Genomic DNA, 22,866 nt, shown 5'->3' on the forward strand with positions numbered 1-22,866 from the left:
AAATGCGGGTTCAGGGAGCTTGGGTAATTTATGCAAAAGAACATGACTAGTCTTGTTCAGGATTCACCAGATACCATGAAGCCAGACCTGAGTTAACACCTCCATTATGGCATCTCTCACTTTGTGTTACTGGCCTATTTTTCTATGTTTTCTGCCACAAACTATGGGCTCCCTGAGGACAGGCGCTGTGTCTCACTCCTCTTTGCATCCTCAGTGCCTGGCCTAGAACACGGTGGCACTCAGATGGTTACTGGGTGAAGGGATAGCCTGGGATATCTGATGTGTGTAACCTGCTTGGCACATGGTGAGCACTTTGTTCATTGTAGCTGTCACTGCTGTGATACGGCAAAGCAGCCAAGATAGCAAGGGCACCTGAGTGGGGATCAGAACAATAGGCTTTGTCATATTTTTGGCTGGGGCCCAAGGAGGTGGCCCGACCTGAGTTTGGAGTCAGGTCATACCACCAGACCATCTTGGTATTGGCATGAATCTTTCATTCCTCTGGCTCAGCCCGCGCCACCTGAGGACTGGCTGGTTTGGTGTTCGAGGCTTCTGCCACCTTGACCAGTCCTTGGAGGGAATCAGTGTCTGATTCACATGTTCTCTGCAGCAAAGTCAGGTGTTGTGAATCCTTTGCAGATGCCCTTGGGGCTCTGAAAGAAAGTAAATCACTGCTGCTTATTCCTCTCAGACAGCTTTCTTTCACCATATTTTACATTGGAGAATGACCGGCAGTCTTGTATTAAATATCTGCTACGTGCAGAGCCCAGGACTGGGGGCTCCGGAGACACAGGCTGGCTGCTCCCAAAGCTCTATTCCAGAACTCCTCAGAGAGAGACCAGTGTGCCGCTGTGCAGGGACAGTTGCCGCCGACACAGGCCTCGGTATGGGTGATGGGGACACAGGAGGACGGGGAGATTTCAGGCAGTGGCAGCGATAAAGCCCAGCCACCCGTCTATCTCAGGACTGGACAGGTTTTGCCAGAGATCAAGAGGGTGGAGAGAAATCCAGCTCTGGTCACAGAGAGATGAGTGAGACCTGGGACTCTGTAAGTGTAAGTAGCTGAGACCCTGGCTGGTGGTGAGGCCTCGTGCGGTATTGTGCGTGGGCTCAGCCCAGGCTGGTGTGAATCCCGCCTGTGGAGGTGGAAAAGGCTGGCATCTTCTCACGGTAGGCAGTCCAGGCAGTGGGGCCGACTTCCTCCGTGGGCTCCCACATCACTCCCCGCTCCAAGACTGGATGCTCTGCATGCTGGATCTGGTTTGGGGGCCGAGAGGAAACACACAAAACAGCCCCAGGACAGGATGCCTGTGGTATGTTCAGAAAATTGTAGGTGACCCTGGTTCCTCACCACGTAGCTGCACTGGCCAGGGATAGACCTGGGCCGAGAGGCAGGACTGGTTGCGCTGCGTGGCCCAGGGCTCACCACAGACCCCTCGTGGTTGTCCTCACTGTGACCAACAGCTGCCCAGTCCTTACTGCTAACCCTGAAGCCACTCACCCCACCTCCCCAGGGAGACTGAAGATGGCACAATACCAGCAGCCCTGGCGGTGGCCCAGATCTTCCTCACACCTCCTCTTCAGGGCCCTGCCTTCAGTCAGGCCCCCCTTCTGCTTCACATGGAGACCCTGGTTATGGGGTGGAAGAATGGCCAGCGAAGGAGAGGACCCTTCACTCCCAGAGCCCTTGGGCAGGGCCGGCAGCCCCTGGGACAGCCAGGCGGTGAGATCCGGCAGGCTTGGCATCCATCCCTCTCCGCTGGCCTGCACTCACCCACTGATCCTCAGGCTAAATCTGGTCTAAACCCAGCGGTGGCTGGAAGAGTCACTGGGCCAGAAATAGAACTTCTAAGCCCTTTTGTAAAGTGTAGAAACAGACAGGAGGGAAGAGGGAATCAGAATAGATAAAGAACGAGTCCCTGGGATCAGAGTAGCAGGTCATCCCCAGACCCAACCAGAATCAGGCCGGCCCACCCTCCTGTTAAGCAGCGGCCAGTGGGGCTGAGGTTCAGGGCAGCGGTGAGTTCTTTTGTTGTTTTGTTTTCAAAGGCAATTTCATAAAATCGACCGAGCTATTTTTTTAGAGTATTGAGAAGAATGCCTATTCTTTAGTTTCTTAAAGAAAATATGCTTCTCCTTAACTCTCATAAAAGGTACTTGCAGGGACCTTGCTTGTTGGCAGGAATGGGGTTTAGGCTTATTTGAAAACTTTCAGAAATATAAAAGGTTCCTGTTTTCCGAAGTGAGATACTGTACATAAATTAAGGTACTCCCTAACCTTTGCCCCGTGCCGTCTGGATTGCCAGGCCTCTTAGGGTGTCTCCCTTACGCCTCCTCGCTGCTGTCTGGGCGGGGGCAGGTGGTGTCGTGGTGTCATCCCTTTACCGTTGAGAGCCCCCAGCCGTAGGTTAAGGGACCTGCTTGAGGCCACAGGGAACCGGCGCCTTCTTGTGCATCACACCCATCCCCGTGTTCTCCGCCGCATCCCAGGATCTGGGCACATGGGTTTGTGATTCTCCACACGTACCACACATGTCACTTTTCTTGGCCACATTCTTACAGTGAGTTGCCAACTTTTCCAGGATTTCACCAAAGACTAGTAAGTTTTGATCTGATGGTATTTGGGGAGAAACCCAGAAGAAAAGAGACTCAGAAATGACATTTAATTATCCTCATTAATGATTTCTCAGTTTTGAATCTTTAAAGATAAATATACAGCAGCCAGTGGTGTCGGCTGGCTGAGTCAGAGATAGAGCAGTAGCAACTGGAAGCCTTGCCAGTTAACCATGACCAGTCCCTGCCGTGTGCCAGGCACCTCCTAAGCTCTTAACATGCAGCTCATTTAATCTTCCCAGCACTCCTGGGAGGTGGGCACTGTTGTGCTCATTTTCAGGCGAGGAAACGGAGGCAAAGAGGAGTTAAGGAGGTTGTCTATGGCCACGCAGTTTATAATTGTGGGAGCCAGGATTTGAGCCTAGGCTGGTTCCAGAATGATCTTAACCGCCTCTGAACAGATGTGTTTGTGTTCATGTTGCTGCTCTAACGGCGCATGAGTGAACTTGTAAGCATTGGTTTGAGCCAGGCGGGGTGCCAGCTATTTTTGTACACATTATTTTATTTCATTTACCTCATAGCTTCAGGGCTGGAAAGGAGGGGGTGGAGAGGATTGTCATTAGAGGGCTGGCCCCCACTCTGCGGTCATTCCTGAGATCCTTTGGTTCTTGTATTCAGTCAGTCAGCAAACAGAGCCTGCGCTTTCTTAGAACCACAGTAGGAGGTAGGTTTGAACCTTTGTCTGGTCAAACGTTTTTAAATTCCTGTTAGTCTCATGTCCCAAAGAAGACGTCTTTCTTTTATCTATTACTGTTAAAACCACCCCAAAACTGAAAAGTTAGGGCAATGTTATTTTATTATTATTTCTCACAGTTCTGTGGGCTGGGCCCTGCTGGGTGGTTCTGTGGCTGGTCTGGCCAGCGGTCCCTGTGTGACTGCAGTCACGTGGTGAGTCGGCCGGGGTTGGGCTCCTTTCTTGTCCAGGGCATCTGTGGTCCTCTCCTTCCCCAGAGGGCTTCCCCTCTGGAGGAAGAGTTTCTTCATGAGGGTAGCTAGACTTCTCAGGGCTCCCAGGAACACAAAAGCAGAAGCTCTCAGGCCTTTTAAGGCTTAGGCCTGGCACTTGCCCAGTACTGCTTGCCCTGCTTCTCTTCTTAGAGCAGTTCAGAGGCCCAGCCCAGATTTAAGGAGCCAGGACGACACAAGGTGGGGAATACTGGGAGGGCTGGCTCACTGCCACGATGTGGCAGGCTCCCACGACAACCTCAGGCTCTCATTCTCAGAGTGTGCATATGCTTATAGTTCTAAAAAATTTAATTATTGACTTCGATTCTTCCAAGAGTCCAGAAGAAACATTTCAAGTCAGGGAAAGAGCTGCTAAAAAGGAGGCACATTGAACATGAAGGGAGAGAGACAGCTGATAGTCATCAGCCAGGAGAGAGACACAGAAACCACAAACGCAGCTAGAACTCTCGTCTCAGCCCCCTGGGAAGCTTGTCCATGCACAGTGACCCATTCTGCAAGGTACTCATATTGCTGCAGCTCCACTGTACCTAACCTAACCAGCAGGTTTTTAAACTCAATGCTTCATTCACTGAGACTAAGAGTATCTTGTAAATTGGCACTGACCATGACCTTTAATCAAAGGTCTGGTTACTGATCACAGAACCCACCATGCTTTAGAAGAAATGATTCTTCGATTTCTTTTCAGACAGTGGAAATTTGTGATGGTACATGATTGTAGCACTGTGTTGAAAAGGAACTGTTACAGACTGAATGTGTTCCCTGCAAAATTCATAGCTGGAAATAAGGAAACAAGGAATATGTTATTGGGCGATGGAGAAAAGGTGATCTTTGTAATAAAATGGCAAAGAACTTGGCTGGATTATGTTCCTCCCCTAATGTCTTGTGGAAGGTGGAACTCACAAGCAATGAAATGGATTATTTAGCTGCAGAGATTTCTAAGCAAAGTATTTGAAGGTAGAGCTTTGGGTCCTCCTTATTGTTTATAGCAAAATGAGAGAGAACGAGATAAACTGAAGAAAGAGTTGTTAAGCAAAAGGTACCAGAACTTGAAGATTTGGAAGATTCTCAGCCTATCCATATTGCAGAAAATGATGATGCATGTACTAGAGAGAACACCACGGGGGTGGCTGACAACCACCTGATAAGGAGATTAATGTGGGTGTGAACCAGGGATTGAGTCAGCCATCTCAGCAGAAGTCAGGAATAAATACAGGGTTATACCAGTAGAAACACTGTCACCTGGGACTAAAGGAAATGGGGAAAGTAGGGTGAAAAGATGGAATGATATGAACATGCCTTATCCTTCAAGAAAAGGGAAGAATGACTCCAAAGGTGTTTCGGGGATCATCACTCCTACTGCAGGCCCAGGGGCAAGGCTGCTTCCTCAGTGGTTTCAGAGGATGGTCCCCTGCCTTGGTTTCAGTGGACCAGGTGGTCCATGCAGAGAGCTCCACAGGTAGGGCCACCCCACAGGGCCTTAGGAGGGTGACGCTGCCACGCCAGTGCACCCCGAGGGCAGAGCGTTGAACCTGAGAGGATTGCTCTCAAGCTGTAATACCCAATGGGATTTGCCTTGCTCGGTTTTGGACTTGCCCAGGACCCATCACCCCTTCCTTCTTTCCAGTTTCCCCTTATTGCAATGGAAATGTCTATCCAGTGCCTGCTCTGCCATGGTGTTTTGGAAGCACATGACTTGTTTGGTGTCACAGGTTCACAGCTGGAGAAGAATTTTGCCTCAAGTTGAATCTACCTCAAGTCTCACCCATATCTGATTTAAATGATGTTTAGATGAGACCTTAGACTTAGAATTGATACCAGCATGACTTTTGAGGCTCTGGGGATGGAATGAGTATGTTTTGTGTGCAAGAAGGACATGGATTTTGGGGAGACCAGAGGTGGAATGTTATGGACTGAATTGTGTACCTCCAAATTCATAGGTTGAAGCTCTAAACCCCAGCATGGCTATATTTGGAGGTGGGACCTCTGAAGAAGTAATTAAGGTTAAGTGAAGTCACAGGTCTGGTAAAATTAAGTGTCCTTGTAAGAGACACCAGAGCGCCTGCCCGCGTGCTCTTCCTCCCGGTGCACGTGGACCGGGGAAAGACCGTGTGAGGACGTAGTGGGAAGGCAGCTGTCTGCAAGCCAGGAAGAGAGTCCTCAGCAGAAACTGAATTGGCCAGACCTTGATCTTGGACTTCTAGGCTCCAGAACTGTAGGAAAATAACTTTTTGTTGTTTAAGCCACTCAGTCTCAGTATTTTGTTATGGCAGCCTGAGCTGGCTAAGACAGGAACATTGTGCACACTGGTGGCCTTTGACCCCAGGGCCCCGGGAACCCACGGGATCAATGCTCACAGCTTGACCCTGGTGAAACAGAGCTCATATTGTCCTCTCTCCAGCTCATGCCTGCATCCTCCGCGCTTGAGTGGGGGCCCTGTTTCTCGCGATTGCACTTTGGTTTTCTCGTTAGCAAGGAGAAAGGGAGAGTCTCCTGGGGAGGTTAAGTTTACTCCAGGAATGCCCGGATATATCCAGCTCCACTTGAAATCTGTGTTTGTGATTCTGGACCAAACGATGTCAGAGCTGGTGGTTACCCCGCTGATCAGACTTGGCTGTCCCGCTGGGCTGTGGGCCCCTCCCTCCTGTGTTCAAGACCGGCACCAACTGTCTTGGGAGGGCCTGGCTCCATTGCCTGGGAAGTTGTGTTTTCAAATGACCAGCAGAGGTTTCGATGCATGTTTTTTACGATCATGGTTTCATGTAAAATCTCATGTTTAGAAATACGCCTTTTTACTCATGTAACTGCTTTTCAGTAAAGGTACTGGCCAGTCCCCACCCCCCACTCCCTAAAAAAAGGATGAAAATGAGTAAGAGCTGCAGAGCAGAGTGTGCAGGTTTTTGCTCGAGCTCTGCTTTGCTGTTTTGAAGGCAGGCTCAGAACTGCCGTTTGTGGTTTGGCCCCGTGGTGCCTGTTAAAAGTGGCTTTAACGAGAGTGTAAGGTGCTGGACACTGTGGCCCTGTGTTTGTACAGCTGCCCGCTGGCAGCAGCCACAGCTGGGAAGGCTGCCCTCACACAGCGTCTGCCCGCAAGCCTCGCTCCGAGGCCGGGAGCACAGGGACGGAGCCCTGGACGTGAACCCAGTGTCCACGGTCTTCCCGCAGCCCCGGGCAGCTGGCGACGGATCTGCACCAGAGTCGTGTGCTGTTTCCCCAAGGACTTGCCCGCGGCTGGCCTGGCGTTCTGCACGCTCACCCACGGACTCACAGGTGTGGTTCGGTGCAGTGCGATCCTCTAAAACTCAAGCGGGCAAGTGGACAGGGCCCCCTTCCCTGGCCTGCTCCATGCCGGCCTGGCTCGGTCCCTGAGCAGAGGTCCATTGGACAGGCTGGTCGCCCTTGGCCTCCAGACTTTTCCTCGTGGGCACCTGCCATTCTTCCCAAGGCCGGAGGTACCCATGTCAAGGGAGATGAGGCTGGGTGAGAGCAGGTCAGCTGGGCATCCTGGGCGGGTCTGGACCTGCTCTTGGTCCAGATCTAAATCTGCTTCTCAGGGCACCCTAGGCAGGCGGTTGTCTTTGATGTTGACGTGGTGTAATTCAGCTCAGTAATTTAAAGCTGGGAAGGCTGAATTCCCATCACAGGCAGGGCCGGTGCAACCCGGGTTAGACTGTGTGGGGAGGTACCCATGCTTGGGGCCTGTGCCCTGGCCTGGAAGTGGGCTGCGAGCTCTCCGGGCAGTTGTGGCAATAGCCAAACCTGTCACTTGAAGGAATGCATGTCTCGTAGGTCCCCCACCCCCCGCCCCGGTGCAGGAGGTCTGCCAGCATCTCTCTGCCACGGGACAGCCGGCCGTGAAGGGGGCTGTTCCGGTGTTGTCAGCCTGCTCGTGCTCAGAACTACCTGCTGGATCGCATCGTTACGGCCTAGAGGGATGACTTGTGTGAGCTGCTTGTGGCTTAGTTCCTGCAGCCTGGTTCATTGCATGTCGCTGTTGGGCACTCTGTGCTCACAGACTCGTCCCAGTGCTGACAGCCTGGTCTTTGCCGGGCTCGTTCTTGTGTGGCTTTGCTTGTCTTATTAGAGACAGTGTTTTCCAGGTTGCACTTTCTTAGCAGGAATTTACAGCGGGACAGTAGAGGGCATGGAAAAGTGCCCTGGGTGTCCCCCCAAACCACACACTGATAAAACCTCCTTCCCTGGTGGGAGTAGATATCCTGGCTCCTGGTGGCTGTCTTTCAGTGGGGACACCCTGCAGAGCTTGTCTGAAGCCCATATTCAAAGCCTTGGCCAGGGACACCTGTCAGCTTGTGAATCTTCTTCAGAGAACTTGGTCGCTGAAGCTGAGAAGCCAGCAGGCCAAGGTCACTGGCGAATCTGCGTGGCCTACAGAGGGCTCCACCAGCAGGGCAGGGACGCAACAGCGTGTGTCCCCCCTGCTCTCTTATGACAAGGCCCCAGAAAACCCAGGCTTTCTCCTGCATCCTTACCCAGACCTGTCAGTAAACACTGACAGCTGATCCCAGTTTTTGCTGCTCCCTGTGTCCTCAGGTTCCAAGGTGATCATTGCCTGTTATCTGTGTGGGACCTGTGTAAGCTACCGCCCCAAACGCAGCTGTAAGACAAACATTTTAATTAAAGGGCAGGAGGGCCGTGGGTATAAACACTTGTGTGTCCGGTTCTCAGCAGAGCAGTGACGTTCAGGGGCTAATTATATTTGCATCTCTGGGTCTCGATGCACAGATATTACTGCCAATGCTCTTACTCTTTGTCAGACTGAAGTCTGCTTCTCTCCCAGCCCAGGCAGCAGTGAGGCCCACGCATCCAGGTAGATGTGGCCCTTGTTGACTGTCCCGGGGAGAAGTAGCAGTCAGGTGAAACGGGCCATCAGCCTCTCTCCCAGGGTGGTATTTTTCCCAAAAGCTGAATCAACTTATTTTGGATCCTGCATTTTAGGATTTTCTCAAAGACCCTGGCTCCAGCCTAAAATGCAGTTATTGGGTTGGAGTGCCTTAAAGAGCAGGAGATGGGGTGGTACTGGTGCCCAGGCTCCTTTACGGCTGGTGTCCTCCAGGTCTTCACTGCCCGCTCGCCCTCCCTGCTACCTGCCACCCACCTTCCCCTCCTTCATCCTCTCTCATCATCCTCTCCCCTCTGCCCTTTATCCAGAGCCCCAGCCACCGTTCACCTTAGCTAGCATTGCCTCCATCCTTCCTCTCCTGAACACAGGTGTATTCCTTTCCTACGGCTGTTGGCAAAGGACCACAAGCTGAAATCTAGGTGTTGGCACGGCTATATTCCCTCTGCGCCAAGAAAAAGTCCTCCCTCGTTCCTCCTCGCTTCTGCCCAAAACCCTTGGTGCTCATGGGCTTGTAGCTGCATCCTCTGACCTGCTCCAGCATTACACGGCCTTCTCTGTGTGTCCCCTTCCTACCTAGACACAGAATGACCTCTTACTAATTGTAATTGCATCTGCGAAGACCCGATAAGGTCACATTCTCAGGTTCTGGTAGACACGGATTTGGGAGGCTCTCCACCTCTCCACTACGGGTTTCTCAAAGCTGTCCTAGGACGCAGCGCTGACCCCACTGCTCCTGTCGTGGCTGTTTAGAAGGGTTGTTGAACCCCAGCGTGTTTCTGCTCACGTGCTTCCGCTGCCTGGGATTGCTTTACTACCCGTTGTCCACATGGCATGACCATCATTCTTCTTTTTAAGACTCAGCTTGGCCTCCTCTGTGGCGCTTCACCTGAAACACCCACCCCCACCTGCACTCATGTGCTCTGTGTCAGCCCAAGTCGCTGGACTATACTTACCTGTTCGGGTGGCTCAGCTGGTTGTCACCACTGACGGGGCTGTGAGCCCGTGTGGTCTCCTTCACATCCGTCCTAGCACTTGGAATTTAGCGGGTGCCCCTGATTCCTACTTGCCTGTGGATGGAGTTGTGAAGGCTGGTCCTGGGGATTTTTCTGAATGTCAGCATCCTTAGTTGGCTCACAGGATAGTGAACACTAACCCTGAAAAGAGGCCTCTGCGGATTTCACTCTGCAACCAGGACACTGTCTCTCCAGTGCCTGCCTTCCTGTCAGCGCCTACCTGTGCGATCAGAAGAAAGGCAGCTGGCCTTTCGGAGGGGCATCAGCAGTAAGAAATGCTTTCTCACTTTTCATGCAAAACTATTTCTATTGACAGAGCTAAAGGGAGCAATTAATGTTGAAAAAGAAGTGGCTAAAACCAGAGTGAGGCTTCCCCACCTGGCCCTGTCCCACCCTTTCTCCTTGCTCTAGCAAGGAAGTGCATGCGCAGCTTGCGTGAGGGCCTCTGACTGGGTGCGCTCCAAAGCCTTAACATTTCTGATTTTAATAACATGTGCTAGTTTTTTTTTTTTAAGATTGTGAGCTACTTGCAATCATAGGTGTTTTCTATCTTTTTTAAATTGAAGTACAGTCAGTTACAGTGTGTCAGTTTCTGGTGCACAGCACAATGTCCCAGTCACGCATTTACATACATATATTCGTTTGCTTATTCTTTTTCATTAAAAGTTATTACAAAATATTGAATGTAGTTTCCTATGCTATACAGAAGAAATTTGGGTTTTTTTAAATCTATGTTTATATATAGCGGCTAACATTGCAAACATGAACTAGTTTAATGGCAAAAGCCACAATCACATCCAAGGGAAAGTGTATTAACAGGAGAGAGACAGCTCCGTACGGGTGTGAGTGTGTGTGCACATGCTTTTTTAGGCTTCAGGCCCCTTATCTGCAAAGTAGGAAGGTTAGAAGGGAAGAGGTTTCTGTCCTCTGTTGTTTTCTTTGTTTCTAGTGAATGGCCTCACTAGAAAGAGGGGCTTGGGAGCAGAAGGAACAGTGGGTGGACCAAGGGCAGAACTTAAAATAAGGTCATTTCAGTCCGAAGTGAGAGTGCATTTTCTTTCCAAGCAGAGGTGTTTTAAAGAATTAGTGCTTGGCTTGGGACTATGGACTCGATGAACTCTGATTTCTTCAGTTCTTGAGTCTCTGCTTGGGTGAATACTACAATTCTCTTCATTTCTAAAATTTTGTGATTTAACATAAGTGGAGACTGGGTCTTGCTTTTCTGTCCAGGGACTGTGTGACGATTTTAGCCAACAACCCACCCCATCCCTTGCTGCAAAATGCTCATACTCATTAGTAATGTGATGTTTTATATTTGTGTAATCCTTTATAGTTTATAAATGCTTTCACCGGCAATATTTCATTTGCTCTTTTCAACAACTAAATCCAGTAGTTGGTATTCTCCATCACCAGCCGAGAAACAGGCCAAGAAAGGGGAAGTGATTTATACAGATGGCAAAGTAGCAGGATCAGATCTGGAATCCAAGCCTTCTGACTCCGAGGCAGTGCTTTTTCTACTTTGTGTACCCTGGATGCCTCCCTGTCGGTAGGTTTGATTTTCCAGGAGGCTGAGAGTTGGCAGCAAATACTGCATAAAAATAGAGTAGCATAATTTAATGGTCTGAGTCCCCAAAGAAAGCTCTGCAGAGAGGACCAGTCCTAGCTCATTTCCTGTGTTAGGACCCTCGTGGTGGGCCCTAGGTGGGCGATGCAGGTGCACACAGGGGACAGATTTTCCTCCCCAACCAACATGGACACATAAACTCATGGTGCCACCATTAATGAGCCATTTGCTTTGGGCCAGGCACTTTAAAATATATCATCTCACTTAATCTTTCAAACAAAACTAAACCAGGCAGGCACCTCCTCCTCCTGGGGAAACAGGAAAGTGGAGGGCTGACTCCTGAGCCTCTAATGTTTCTCCTGGCCTAAATGCCAACTGCTGAAGTCTCAGAAAGTCAGTGAATTTGGAATTGTCCCCATTGACATTTAAACTCAGGCAACAATGACCACAGATGACCCCAGACCTCAGCCCAAACCGGGCCTGTTTGGCTCTCACAGCCTGTCACTAGGATTCCTGACCAGCTGCCCGCAGCAGGGTTGCTCACTCACTTCATCAACCTTTTAGTAACCCGTGTTCTGCAACTGAGTATTTTGGAGCCCACGTACCATGTGATAGCAGGGTTTTCTGTGTTGTTATTTTCTTAGCTTACAGATGAAGAGTCTGAGCTTTGGAAAAATGAGGTAATTTGTTCAAGGTCAAGGGATAAACGGAAGAATCAGAGGTCATGCCGTCTGGGCCCTGAGCCTGAACCACTTGCAGTGAGCATCCTTCTCCCACGGTCAGAGAGCGAAGGGAGACAGCAGAGGTGGATATACGTAGGGCATTAATTGGGTGGTTTTTCAGAGTTTATCTTTCAAAAATATGTCTTTCAGAGTTTTATGAACTAAAATTTGAGCTCTGTTTGGAGGTGCTTCTCTCCGCGTGTGTCTAAGAAACGTAGACGAGGGTGAGCCCCTCTTCCCCGTTGCCATGACAGTTGTCAACCACACTGAAGATTTTTTGTGGCTGACTACACACCAAGGGCCCCAGCATTTCACATTCCACCCTCTTTGTCCTGCAAAGAAAGTAGGCCAGGAAGGCAGCACGGTCAAGGGTGAGGTTCAGATTGAACTGCGGCTGCTGAATTCCCAGACATTTGTGCTGCTCCGTGGCTGCCCTGTCTTGTCGGCGAGTTCAAGTTTGGAGCAGGTGGAGCCGAGGGGATTCCTTTCGCATTGGGAGCGACATCAGCTTCTTTTGATCTTGATCGTGAATATTTTGTCATCTCCCACGTTGTCCTTTCCTGTGCATATCTGGGATTCCTGTACTTGTGTATTTATGTGTAGATCTCAAGTGACTTTCTACCATGAGCCGTGTGGACGTCCATGTGCTGTTTTCCACAAATATATGTGGTCTGGAAAAGGGGGTTTTTCACTGGGTAGTGAGCTAGGAGGGTGTCCTGGAACGCAGTGCTTACTGAGCCCAGGGGTCCCTGTCTTGGGAGAGTGCTCCTCGCCATGGATTTTGGTGGGGCCGTGTCCACGATCTGGACGTCACGCTCCACCTGCCTGTAATACAGGTTTTTGGGTGAGGATCAGTTAGTCGGGTTACTGCCTTTTGTCTCTGACCATGATGGTGTTCAGAGAGGCGGCAAGTTTCTCATGAACTTGGTTTTTCTTGCCTCTCTCCTTCCCCAGAAATGATCTAGTCTGGAGACTGGGACTAGTTACAGGGTTTGCTTTCATTCATCTCTGAGGCCCTTTTGCCTCTGAAATTCCATGGTTTCTGCTCCTATACCTGTGGCAATTCTAGGGTTTCCTAAATGAGCAGATTGTGCCAGCAGACACTGTGCACCGTGGGGTAGCCACCACAGGTGACCCTGTACATGGGGGGGGGGGCTTTCACAGGCTTGTTGGAGAACGAGATACGTGACTCCCTGACAGATCAGTGGGGACTGGAGTGTTAGAAAAGGCTTTCTGAAAGAAATTGGTCCTGGGGGAAGGGTATAGCTCAGTGGTAGAGTGCTTGCTTAGCATGCATGAGGTCCTGGGTTCAATCCTCAGTACCTCCATCAAATAAATAAATAAATGAACCTAATTACCCACCCCTACTTAAAAAAAGAACAATTTAAAAAAAAAAAAAGAATTTATTGTCCCTAGCTCAGAGAGGCATAAACACACACACACAGAGAAATCAGTCCTGCTTTGGCCCTGTGAGGTGCCATATTTGGAACATTCCAAGGAGCAGAAACAGGAGGCTTCTGAACCCCAACACTGGCTGAGGATAGGGGTGCTCCTGCATCCTGACATTGTGGGGCCATGACTTAGGCCAACACCAGGGTGTCCTGCAGGGTCTGCTCGTAGTTGCTGAATTTTAGTTAGAATCTGAATGATGTATTAGTCATATTGTTTCTTTTATTCTGAAGTTATCTAACAGACTCAGCCAATCCAGAGCTTGGGTCAGGAGCCAGAACAGAAATGAAAAAGACCTTAGACTTGAGGTTGAAACAGACATCAGGCTGCCAGATACCAGAGCGGTAGCTTAGCCCAGCAGAGCCCCTCACGCCAGTGCCTCAGAGCCCATTTCTCTGTTTGTAGCCAGGATGAGGCTGTAGGAGAACAAAAGGATGATTGCCCGAGGCAGCTAGATGGACAGCAGCTAGGAATGACTTTGACCGCCAGTCGTGAGGGAGAACAGGAAGGAAAATGTGGGAAAACAGCCGTGAGCCCTCAGGCTGCCCCGCGGCATGGGCGTGGGGGCCGGAGCCTCCCACGGGGTCTGACACCTCCACTCTGTTCCATCCCAGGCACAGCCCGGGAGCTGATGTGGGTAATAATCCTCCTGACTCACCGACAAGACTTACATCATTTATTACACAGTTTACTCTCAAAAAGGGTGGAGAAAAGCATGTCGGGTTTGAATCCAAATCTCAAGTCTGTTTTTTTTTTAATGCTCCCATGTTAGCTTGTCAGCCTGGGGGCTGGCAGGTCCACAGCCGATTCTGGGACATTCTGGTGCCTCTGTTGAGATGGTGCTGGAGGAAGAGATCACCACCTAAACTTTCCGCCTTGTTTGGTTTTCTTAGCAAAGGCTCTTGAGCTTGGGGAGGCTCCTGTCCCGTGTTACTCGTCCTGTCCCTGATCCTTCCCTAGGCCGCCCGGGGCTTTGGCGTGATGCTGGCTGTGGACTTGCCCAGTTTGGAGAACATCGTGCTGGAAGGCCCCGGCTGGAGCTGGGCATGGTCAGACACCCCTTCACTGGGCGTCACGGTGGTTTAGGGATGGAGAGGTTGGGAAATAGGGCCGCCAGGCTGCAACCCAGCTGTTCCCTCTCTGTCTTGCAGGCCCCGGCTGGGTTAGTGTGATGCCCTGGGCCCCTCCTTGCGGGCTGGCTGACTACAAAAGCCAAACCCCACAACCACAAGAGGATTTGCTTTGAAGACAGGCCTGAGAATAACCTCTGAGTTGCCTTTTAAGTTTTAAATCTCAATCAGGGAAATACTTCTCTTCTTGAACCCAGGCCCCTGGAGCTGGGTCCCTGTTAGTCCAGGAGCATGGGATGAAGTGGTCTGCACCCAGCGCGTCTGAGCTGAGACCAGTTTCTGTGTGGAGGGGCTCCCTGTCTCGCCAAAGCCCAGAGACACCATAGGGGGGAGTGTTCGTGTGTGATCAGTCTGTTTCCGGGTGGAGCAGCAGCTGAAGGAGCAGCACTTGCCCCGCCCTTGGGAGAATATCGCAGATGGAGGGGCAGGGAGGAGGCTGGGCCCCGCTGAGCCGGGGATCCCCGGGGCAGGGCCGTGCGTGGAATCGGAGAGGACTGACGTGCAAACGTCTGTGACGCACAGGCCTCAGCTCAGGGACCACTTACCTTGGAAGCTGCTCTTGCACCTGCCCAGGTCCTGAGCAGTCAGAGGCCATCCTCTGTGCTTCCTCGGCCCCCGTGTGTTCCAGTTGGTTGTCCCAGAGCTTCTGTTCCACACACCCCTGGCAAGGAGAAGCTCCTCCCATCCTGTCTTTGCATTCCCAGGGCTTGGCCTTAGGTATGAGAGTGATGAGTGGGTGACTGAGTTAACCAGAAAGCTAGGGCTTTCAATCGTGGATTTGCTCTTAGGAGTCATGTAACTTCTATGATGCAAGCTTGGTCTCGCCACATTTCTCCAGCCCCACGTGAGTGTGCATATCTTGGTTGGTACCAAGCCCCAGCTGAATGCAGATCACAGACTGAGGCATTTTGGAGATATAGGTAGGAAAGCACTGCCATGACTCTGCTCTCAAGGAGGTTAGCTGATTGACTTCTAGATTATTTTTAGACTCCATGTTAAACTCTGGGGGCACAGCCCCAAGGGGAACTGAGGTGTGGGTTGGCAGAATGTCAAGCTTACAGGTTAGGGGCTGCCCTGTCTTGGTGTGCAGATCCCTGAGCCACTCAGAGAGCTATGGAAGGCAGTGTGGTCGTTCAGGAATTGAAGACAGCCCTATCCTGATGCCCAGGGCGACTGCAAATAATCCTTAAAAGCTCATCTACTTAGCAAGGAACCAGGAAGAACAATAAAAAGCACAAGACACAAATAATTTTGTAGCATTTAGCACCCTGGTTGTTGGTGAACACATAGGAGACCTGAAAAGGTCAGTACATGTGTGCAGTGTCCTATGGTGACCACACATCTGGGCGACAGAGCACATGTTGGAGGTTTGAAATCCAGATTGGAGTTCCAGCTCTGCTGTTGGTGGATGTATCCTGTGTGTAGGGCCTGGATTTTGAGCCTCGGTTATCTTCCTTTGAATTGATTGTGAGGGTCAAATGAGATGAGGTATGTGACAACCCTGGCTGTATTATTACAGGTCACTCTTTGAAGTGGTGAGTGTCCGGCATCTCTGACCAAGAGCATGTGCTTTGGCCACGAAGACTGAGTATGGGTGCCTCCCTCACCCACCCTCCTGCCTCTTCTCTGCTCCTCAGCTGCTGTCCGAGGGGCTGAGCAGAGGATAGGTTACAGACCACAGGACACTGGGGCGGGAGAGTCAGACAGCCCTGCGGTGGGCCAGAGGCAGCTGCCCACCCACGGAGCAGGAGGCCTTGTAGACCAAGAAAGAGCGAGGTCTCAGCTGAGGCCTCGAGGCGGGGTCGGGGGCTCAGGGCCAAAGATGGATGGGACAAAGAGGAGGAATCAGGATTGACTAGTGTCTGCAGCCAGCATCTTCCAAGTGCACTCTGCCCTGTGTGGGTGTCATTTTGATTTCTATAGAAAACCAAAAACCCAACTTCCCTTCCACCAGGGGCAGTGAGGTATAGGTGGACACATGGCTCTAGGACCTGAGAAACTCGCATCTATACTTTGTTCTCTAGTTTGGTAGCTCTGTGGCCATCTGTAAATCTCTTGACCTCTTTGGGGTCCTCAGTTTGCTCTTCTGTAAACTGGGAAAATGAGGAAAACTCTATGTAGCCTAAACAAATTGAAAATAGCCTGGGAGAGGGCACAGAAGCCACTGGACAGTGGGACAGGTTTCATCTTTGAATTTTCATCCTGGAGGCAAAAGGTGTGGTGAAACCCAGAAACCCAGGAGCCTTCTATGTGAGGTTAATCCTTGGTGTTGTGTTATTTTGCCTGACTCCAAAAGAAGATTTTTTTTCACTTAGGACCTGCTTGTTCATGGAAAAAACTTTACATTAATTTTGCCCTCTTTTCTCAGTATTCAGCGAGCAGCATTGGTGGTTCTGGAAAATTACTATAAAGATTTCACCATCTATAACCCCAACCTCCTAACAGCCTCCAAATTCCGAGCAGCCAAGCACATGGCCGGGCTGAAAGTCTACAATGTAGATGGTACGTGCCTTGAGGTGGTGTCTGGTGAGTCCAGGGAGCAGCTGGGCAGCTACTTCGATTAAGCTAGGTGTTCCATTTGGTTCTACCTCCTCTCAGGGTTTGTCTTTATGGTACATTCTCGTTTCAGAACAATTTTTTCTTTTTCTTTTGTCTTTTCTTTCCTTTCTCTCTCTTTTCTTTTTTTTCTTTTTTCTGGCATGCATATTTTTAGAGAAATGTTGATTTACAGTCTACATATGTGGGAGGTTCATTCATTTGGGGATTTTACAAAAACTATATGAAACAATAGTGACGTGTGTTTCCTGCCTCCTGCTGTGAACATCTTACATTGAAAGCTCTTAGGAAAAGGCTGCTTTTCAAAATTTGGATAAATTATCGAAAGACTCAGCTACCCCAGAACGTTAAGACTGTAGTTCTCAGGAGTTCAGGCATCTGGTGAGATTCTTACAGGCATTTCTCAGCCCTGGCTGAGAAAGTTGTGTGGGTGGCAGGAGGCCAGAGGCCAGGCTGGGAACAGGCAGAGCTGTGTGTCAGACTATCAGATGGTTAAGTGCAAGAAACAGGAGACGGAGTCATTCCTTGCTGGGCACCTTGGGTCAGGGCAAGAGCTTTGCAAACCCTAGAAGAGGATCATGTTATTAGCAAGTCAAGTGATTTATAGGCGGTGTCCGTTTTGGTGACAATCTCCTCCCCGTTTTTTTTGGCTTGTTTGCTTTTGGCTCTATGAGATGTGCACTCTCTTGTGCATCCTGAAGGACCGGTAAACTTCACATGTGATCAAAAAACTTAGTGCAGATTTCCACTAGAAAGCCACGTCATCGACCAAGTAGGTGATACATAAGAAAGCATGCCATGTGCTTCGTCCTTTGGAAAAGTTAAGGCGTTCCGTGGTCGGAGGAACAAGACCAGGAGTTCTAGATCTGTGTTAATAAACATGGCATTTTCCAAGACCCCAAGCATTTGTATTTTCTGTAAAAGTCGTGGCTGCCGTGACACTCTGGCAGGGCTTATGTTCCTGTGCGTGGCCAGTGTCTCCCTGGCCCTTGACTGTACTTCTCCTCTGTCCTGATCTCCCATCCCTCTCACTGTCTCCCATTGTCTTGTTGCTGAAACACGATGTTCCAGCTGCCCTTGTGGCCAGACTGGAACTTCATGGAACAGATGGTAAGTCGCATCTTCAGCACACTGTTATGTTTGGCCAGCATTTTAATTGTCAAGCATTCTTCATCTCTTTCTGAGTTGTCTTTGCATTTCCACTCGTCAGATTGGGGTTTAGGGAGATTTCCTGCCTCTTGCCAGCATTGTGAGTGCAGCGCAGGGGTCCTCTTCACCCTTCTGGGAGGTTACTTCTGGGATTTGAGTGTGTGCTTTACAGGGTGGGGTGGACGGCCCTGAGACTGTGGACTAGTTTTCTGCTCTGTTTTGCAGCCCCGAGGCATTAAAACTGTCCTTTCTCCACCGTCCTTTCCCCCAAGGCCCCAGTAACAATGCCACTGGTCAGTCCCGAGCGATGATTGCCGCAGCTGCCCGGCGCAGGGACTCGAGCCACAATGAGCTGTATTACGAGGAGGCGGAGCACGAACGGCGGGTGAAGAAGCGGAGGGCAAGGTGTCCTGCCCACCCCCATGAAATGTCCTCCCCCTCCAACGTCCTGCCCACCCCCAGTGCCAACAACCCCATGTCCTGCCCGCCCCCAGTGCCAACACCCCCTATGAGACTTTTTTTTAACCACCAGAATTAAATTTACAAATTTCGTTTCAGAAATGAAATGTATTCAGTTTATAAACGTGACCTGCTCGATCTTTTGGAGAGACTCTCGCTCCAGTGTTCCTCAAACTTGAGCCTGCAAATGCATCACGAGGAGGGCTTGTTAAAACACAGATCTCAGGTTCCGGGCCCCACCCACCAAGATTACTTACTTCTCCGTAGGTCTGGAGTGGGGCCCACCCAAGAATTTGCATTTCTTAAAAATTCCCAGCAGATGATGAGGCCGCTGGCCCCGGGCCCACACTTTGAGTGGCCGGTCCTGTATCCCCAGGCCCCAGCTGGCTCCTGAGATCTGATCACATTAACTGAAGTGGACAAAGATGGTTTTCATCATGTGTGCTGGGCCCCTCCTCCTCTGTTCTCTGGGGCTGCTGGCGTGGGCGGCTAGAGGGACCAGGGTGGGGGTGCCCAGCTCTGGTTCTTTGTACCTCTGAGCACGCGCAGAGCCTTTTGTAGCCAGAGTTGGAGGGACCTGAAAACTGTTTTCCTCTAGCCCTTTATTGTAAAGATGCAAAGGGTCAAAGTGAGTGTCCCAAGCAAATTAGTGACAGAAATGGGAATGATGTCCTCTCCAGGCCCAGGGCTCCTCCCTCCTCACCCTGTAGCCCCCATTCTACACATTATTGTTGTTGTTGTTGTTGCCTTTGCCTTCCTTTCCCCTTCCCTCCCCTCTCTACCGCCGGGAGTGACAGCCAAGGACGGGAGCCTTGGGTGAGCTGGTGGCAGCCCGGGAGGCAGCAGGTGGGCAGGAGTCGTCCCAGGTCCTGGATGACCCTGTTCTCAAGCCCTACACCGCTGTCCTTATCTCTGCGTTTCACCGTCTCCAGGCTGGTGGTTGCAGTGGAGGAAGCTTTCATCCACATCCAGCGTCTCCAGGCCGAGGAGCAGCAGAAGGCCCCAGGGGAGGTGATGGACCCCAGGGAGGCCGCCCAGGCCATCTTCCCCTCCATGGCCCGGGCCCTGCAGAAGTACCTGCGCACCACGCGGCAGCAGCACTACCACAGCATGGAGAGCATCCTGCAGCACCTGGCCTTCTGCATCACCAACAGCATGACCCCAAAGGTGGGACGTGTCACTCAGCGAGAGAAATCGCATTTTAGGGTGTGATAGATAGAATCAAAGGCTTCTCTCAAATCAGAGGAATGATAGAATCAAAGCCTTCTCTAAAGCACCAATTACTGAGAATTAGTGCTGCTCATGTATTTTATATTATTTTGGTACAGTTGTTCTTTAAATATGCCTTTGAAGGCCTCTAGATTCAATCAGAGGAAAGACTGTCACCTTGAGACAGTCCAGGTCGTGGTTTGCAGTGCTTGGTGGGTTCTGGAGCCAAGCTGACTCATTCTTACCTGGCACCTCCATCAGCTAATGGGAAACCTTGGACCAATGGCCTAATGGCTCTGTGCCTCAGTTTCCTAATCTATAAATCGGGGATAATACTAATATCTACCTCATTGAGTCATCGTGAGAACTAAAAGAGGCCATTCCTGTGAAGTGCTTAAGACAGCATCTGTGATAGTGTAAGGACCAAATAAAGAGCTGTTACCATCAGCAGAGGAAGCAGTGTCATCGCTTTGATGGCATTTTGGCTGTTGTGGGGTTACTTTTACGGAATGGTCTTTTGGATTATGACATGAGCACACTTTTGGGAATGTTGCAAGAAATAGCCATGCATCTAACTGAGGGATGTGGCCCAGGAGGAAAAACAAGAGTGAGGGTTCAGCAAATGACCTCTCTTCAGACAGAAGTGGGTTCACATCCTGGCTCCACCATCTAATTGGTTTATGACTTTGCCTAAATTTCTTGTTCACTTTTATAAAATGGAGATAATAATAGTATCTACCTGATAGGATTGTTGTGTGAGAATGATATTAAATATGGCAACATAATATGCAAATCAAACGTGGTAGAGAGTCAGTGAGCTTGGCATATAGTACACCAGACACTTGATAGTGATATTATTAGTGTAAGGACCTGTGTACGTACGTTGCCCTGTAGGTGTACAACTGCTGGTGGCATTGTCGCTAGCCAGTAACAATCCTTAGGAAAGCAAGATGGAAATACTAAGAAACCATAAGGTTTTCCATATTCTTTGACTTGCTGATCCCTCTCCTAGAAAAAATCTTCAGTGTAGTCAGCTATATACTTGAATATATATGCCAGTGATTTTCTTGCAAGATAATGTATTAATGCCAAACTGGAAATTACTTAAAATAGAACAATGGCTTATAAATTACAGTATATCACCTATTAAAACATGGAAGAATTCTTTGTTAGAATATTGTTACAAAAAAAGCAGAATGTAAGAAAGTATGAATCCTGTAGTTGAAAATGAGTGCAATATATTGGCATGTGCAGTGTTGGCTTATACCACATAGAATGGAAGTGATGGTTTTCCTATTTTCAAGGTTTTTTTTTTTAAACTTTCCTGGTTGCTTTCTTTTTCATTTTAAAAAAGTATCCTTTTCTGAATTAAAAATAATACTCTTTGTATAAAAACCTGACCATTAAAGAAAAGTATGATTACAAAGCGAAGTATTTGTTCCCTTAACCCAGGCAGTTCTTCCTGATAGAGTGGGTATATGTATTATTTCAGGTGTGTCTGTGTGTGTTTAAAGCAGAAATGAAAAACAAACAAACAAATGGGATCTCATACCATATAGAAATAGTTTGGAAACTTGCTTTTTTCACATAAAGCTGTCTCTTGGCCATCTTTCCACGTGAGTGCTCCCCAATCTTCGTCCTCCCAGCCTAACTCATTCTCTGCAGTAGTTGCATCTTACTCCGCTGAGTGCCATGGTGGGATTTCTTACCGATGCACATTTGGATTAAGATCTTTCATTAGTCTAAACCAGGGGGTTGGCTGTTTTTGTTCATCGAGTTTTATTGGAACACAGCCACACCCTTTTATTTACAGACCGTCTACGGCTGCTTTCTCTCTACGACAGCAGAGTTGAGTAGTTGTGACAGTGTGTGCCTTGCAAAGCCAAAAATATTTACATTTAGAGAAAAGTTTGCCAACCCCTGGTGTAAACAGTGTCGCAGTGACCATCTCTTTTACGTATGTTTCTGTGCGTTCGCAAAGTATTTCTGAAGAATAAATTTCCAGTAGAGAAACAGCTGGATCAAAGGTACCGATCCTGCCAAATTGTCCTTCTAAGAGGTGTCACTGTTTTACACTTCGCCTCTGGGATAGGAGACTGTTTATTTCCCCCGCACACTTGACAGAGTCATTTGTTACCATTCTCTTCAATTATTGCCCATCTAAGAGGAAGGAAATACTTTTTTTTATTATTTGAATTCATAGAAGTGAGTGTTATATTAGAGGCACAGCTCTCCTTTCTGCCTTGGAATATATGCTTACAGATCAGAAATAACATTCCTGGCAGCGGCAGTGAGGTGTGGATGGAAGAGGACACCACTTAGAAACCATCCGTGACCTGTGATTAGGACCACAATGATTTACCCCAGGGTTTTCTCTCTGGATCCCCGATTCATTCTTTCTTCTTCTGTCTCATAGCTAAATCAACGTATTTATTGATGTAACACACATGCTCTTGAGCTCCCAGTGTATGCCGGGCACATGGGGAGTACACATTTAAAACCTATTTCCTGCCCTCCAGGAGACAAGCAAGTCAGCAATAGTCATTCAGAAAGTAAAATGTCACATGGGAGTCATGCCCATGGCTACAGGCACTTAAAGGAGGACATGTCCGTCTGTCTGAGAGGTTCAGGGGGTGGTTTGAGAAAGTTTAAACGGCCAGGAGGAATTTGCTAAAAGATGACATTCAGCAGGAGGAACAGCACATGTGAAGGGGAGAGTCAGGGAACCCCACGGAGCTAAGCACTGCTGTGGCCAAGAGCTCGGGAATGGGAGGTAGACGTGAGGCCTGGGCACCCCTCGGACTTGCCACGTGCACACTCCAGCGTCAGATAACCACCACTCACGTTGGTTGTCCTTGCCTTGCACCACGAGATGGCTAGAGTTAACCATTTCCTCCTCACAGCAGCCTTTTGGGATAGGCTGTCATCAGCTCCACCCACAGCAAGGTTAAATGGCTTGTCCAGAGGCACCCAGCAGTAAGTACAGAGCATGCGTTGTTGTGCGTGCAAGGATATCCCTGCATTTATTCCGCTGGCATTGCCAGAGTGCCTCTCTGTGCCTGGCACCTGCCCTAAGTAGCTCTCGGTGTGGGAGGAGGCTGACCTACAGACAGGGACAAGCTGTGACAGGTGCCGTGGGACCAGGGCCCCGGGATGGGACTGGTGCTTCAGCCACAGC

At 49.6% G+C, this 22,866-nt stretch overlaps 1 protein-coding gene across 4 annotated transcripts in view; it reads left to right on the forward strand.

Annotated features, from left to right (window-relative positions):
- Positions 1 to 22,866, forward strand: part of VANGL1 (VANGL planar cell polarity protein 1) — a 52,425-nt gene that overhangs the window by 22,156 nt on the left and 7,403 nt on the right. Inside the window, exons 5-8 of one of the 4 annotated variants that reach the window (XR_012509195.1) lie at positions 16,684 to 16,817; positions 18,293 to 18,425; positions 18,579 to 19,325; positions 19,412 to 19,547. Coding sequence is in view for 3 of the 4 variants with exons in the window: in XM_074370250.1 (XP_074226351.1) it covers positions 16,684 to 16,817; positions 18,293 to 18,425; positions 18,579 to 18,873 (562 nt within the window). In the remaining variant the exon portion in view is untranslated. Of the gene's footprint in view, positions 1 to 16,683; positions 16,818 to 18,292; positions 18,426 to 18,578; positions 19,345 to 19,411; positions 19,647 to 22,866 lie in introns of those variants that run through there. The other 3 variants (XM_074370249.1, XM_074370250.1, XM_074370251.1) reach the window with 3 other exon arrangements.

The sequence above is a fragment of the Camelus bactrianus genome, chromosome 9, assembly GCF_048773025.1.
Source record: "Camelus bactrianus isolate YW-2024 breed Bactrian camel chromosome 9, ASM4877302v1, whole genome shotgun sequence".
Classification (NCBI taxonomy): Eukaryota; Metazoa; Chordata; class Mammalia; order Artiodactyla; family Camelidae; genus Camelus; species Camelus bactrianus.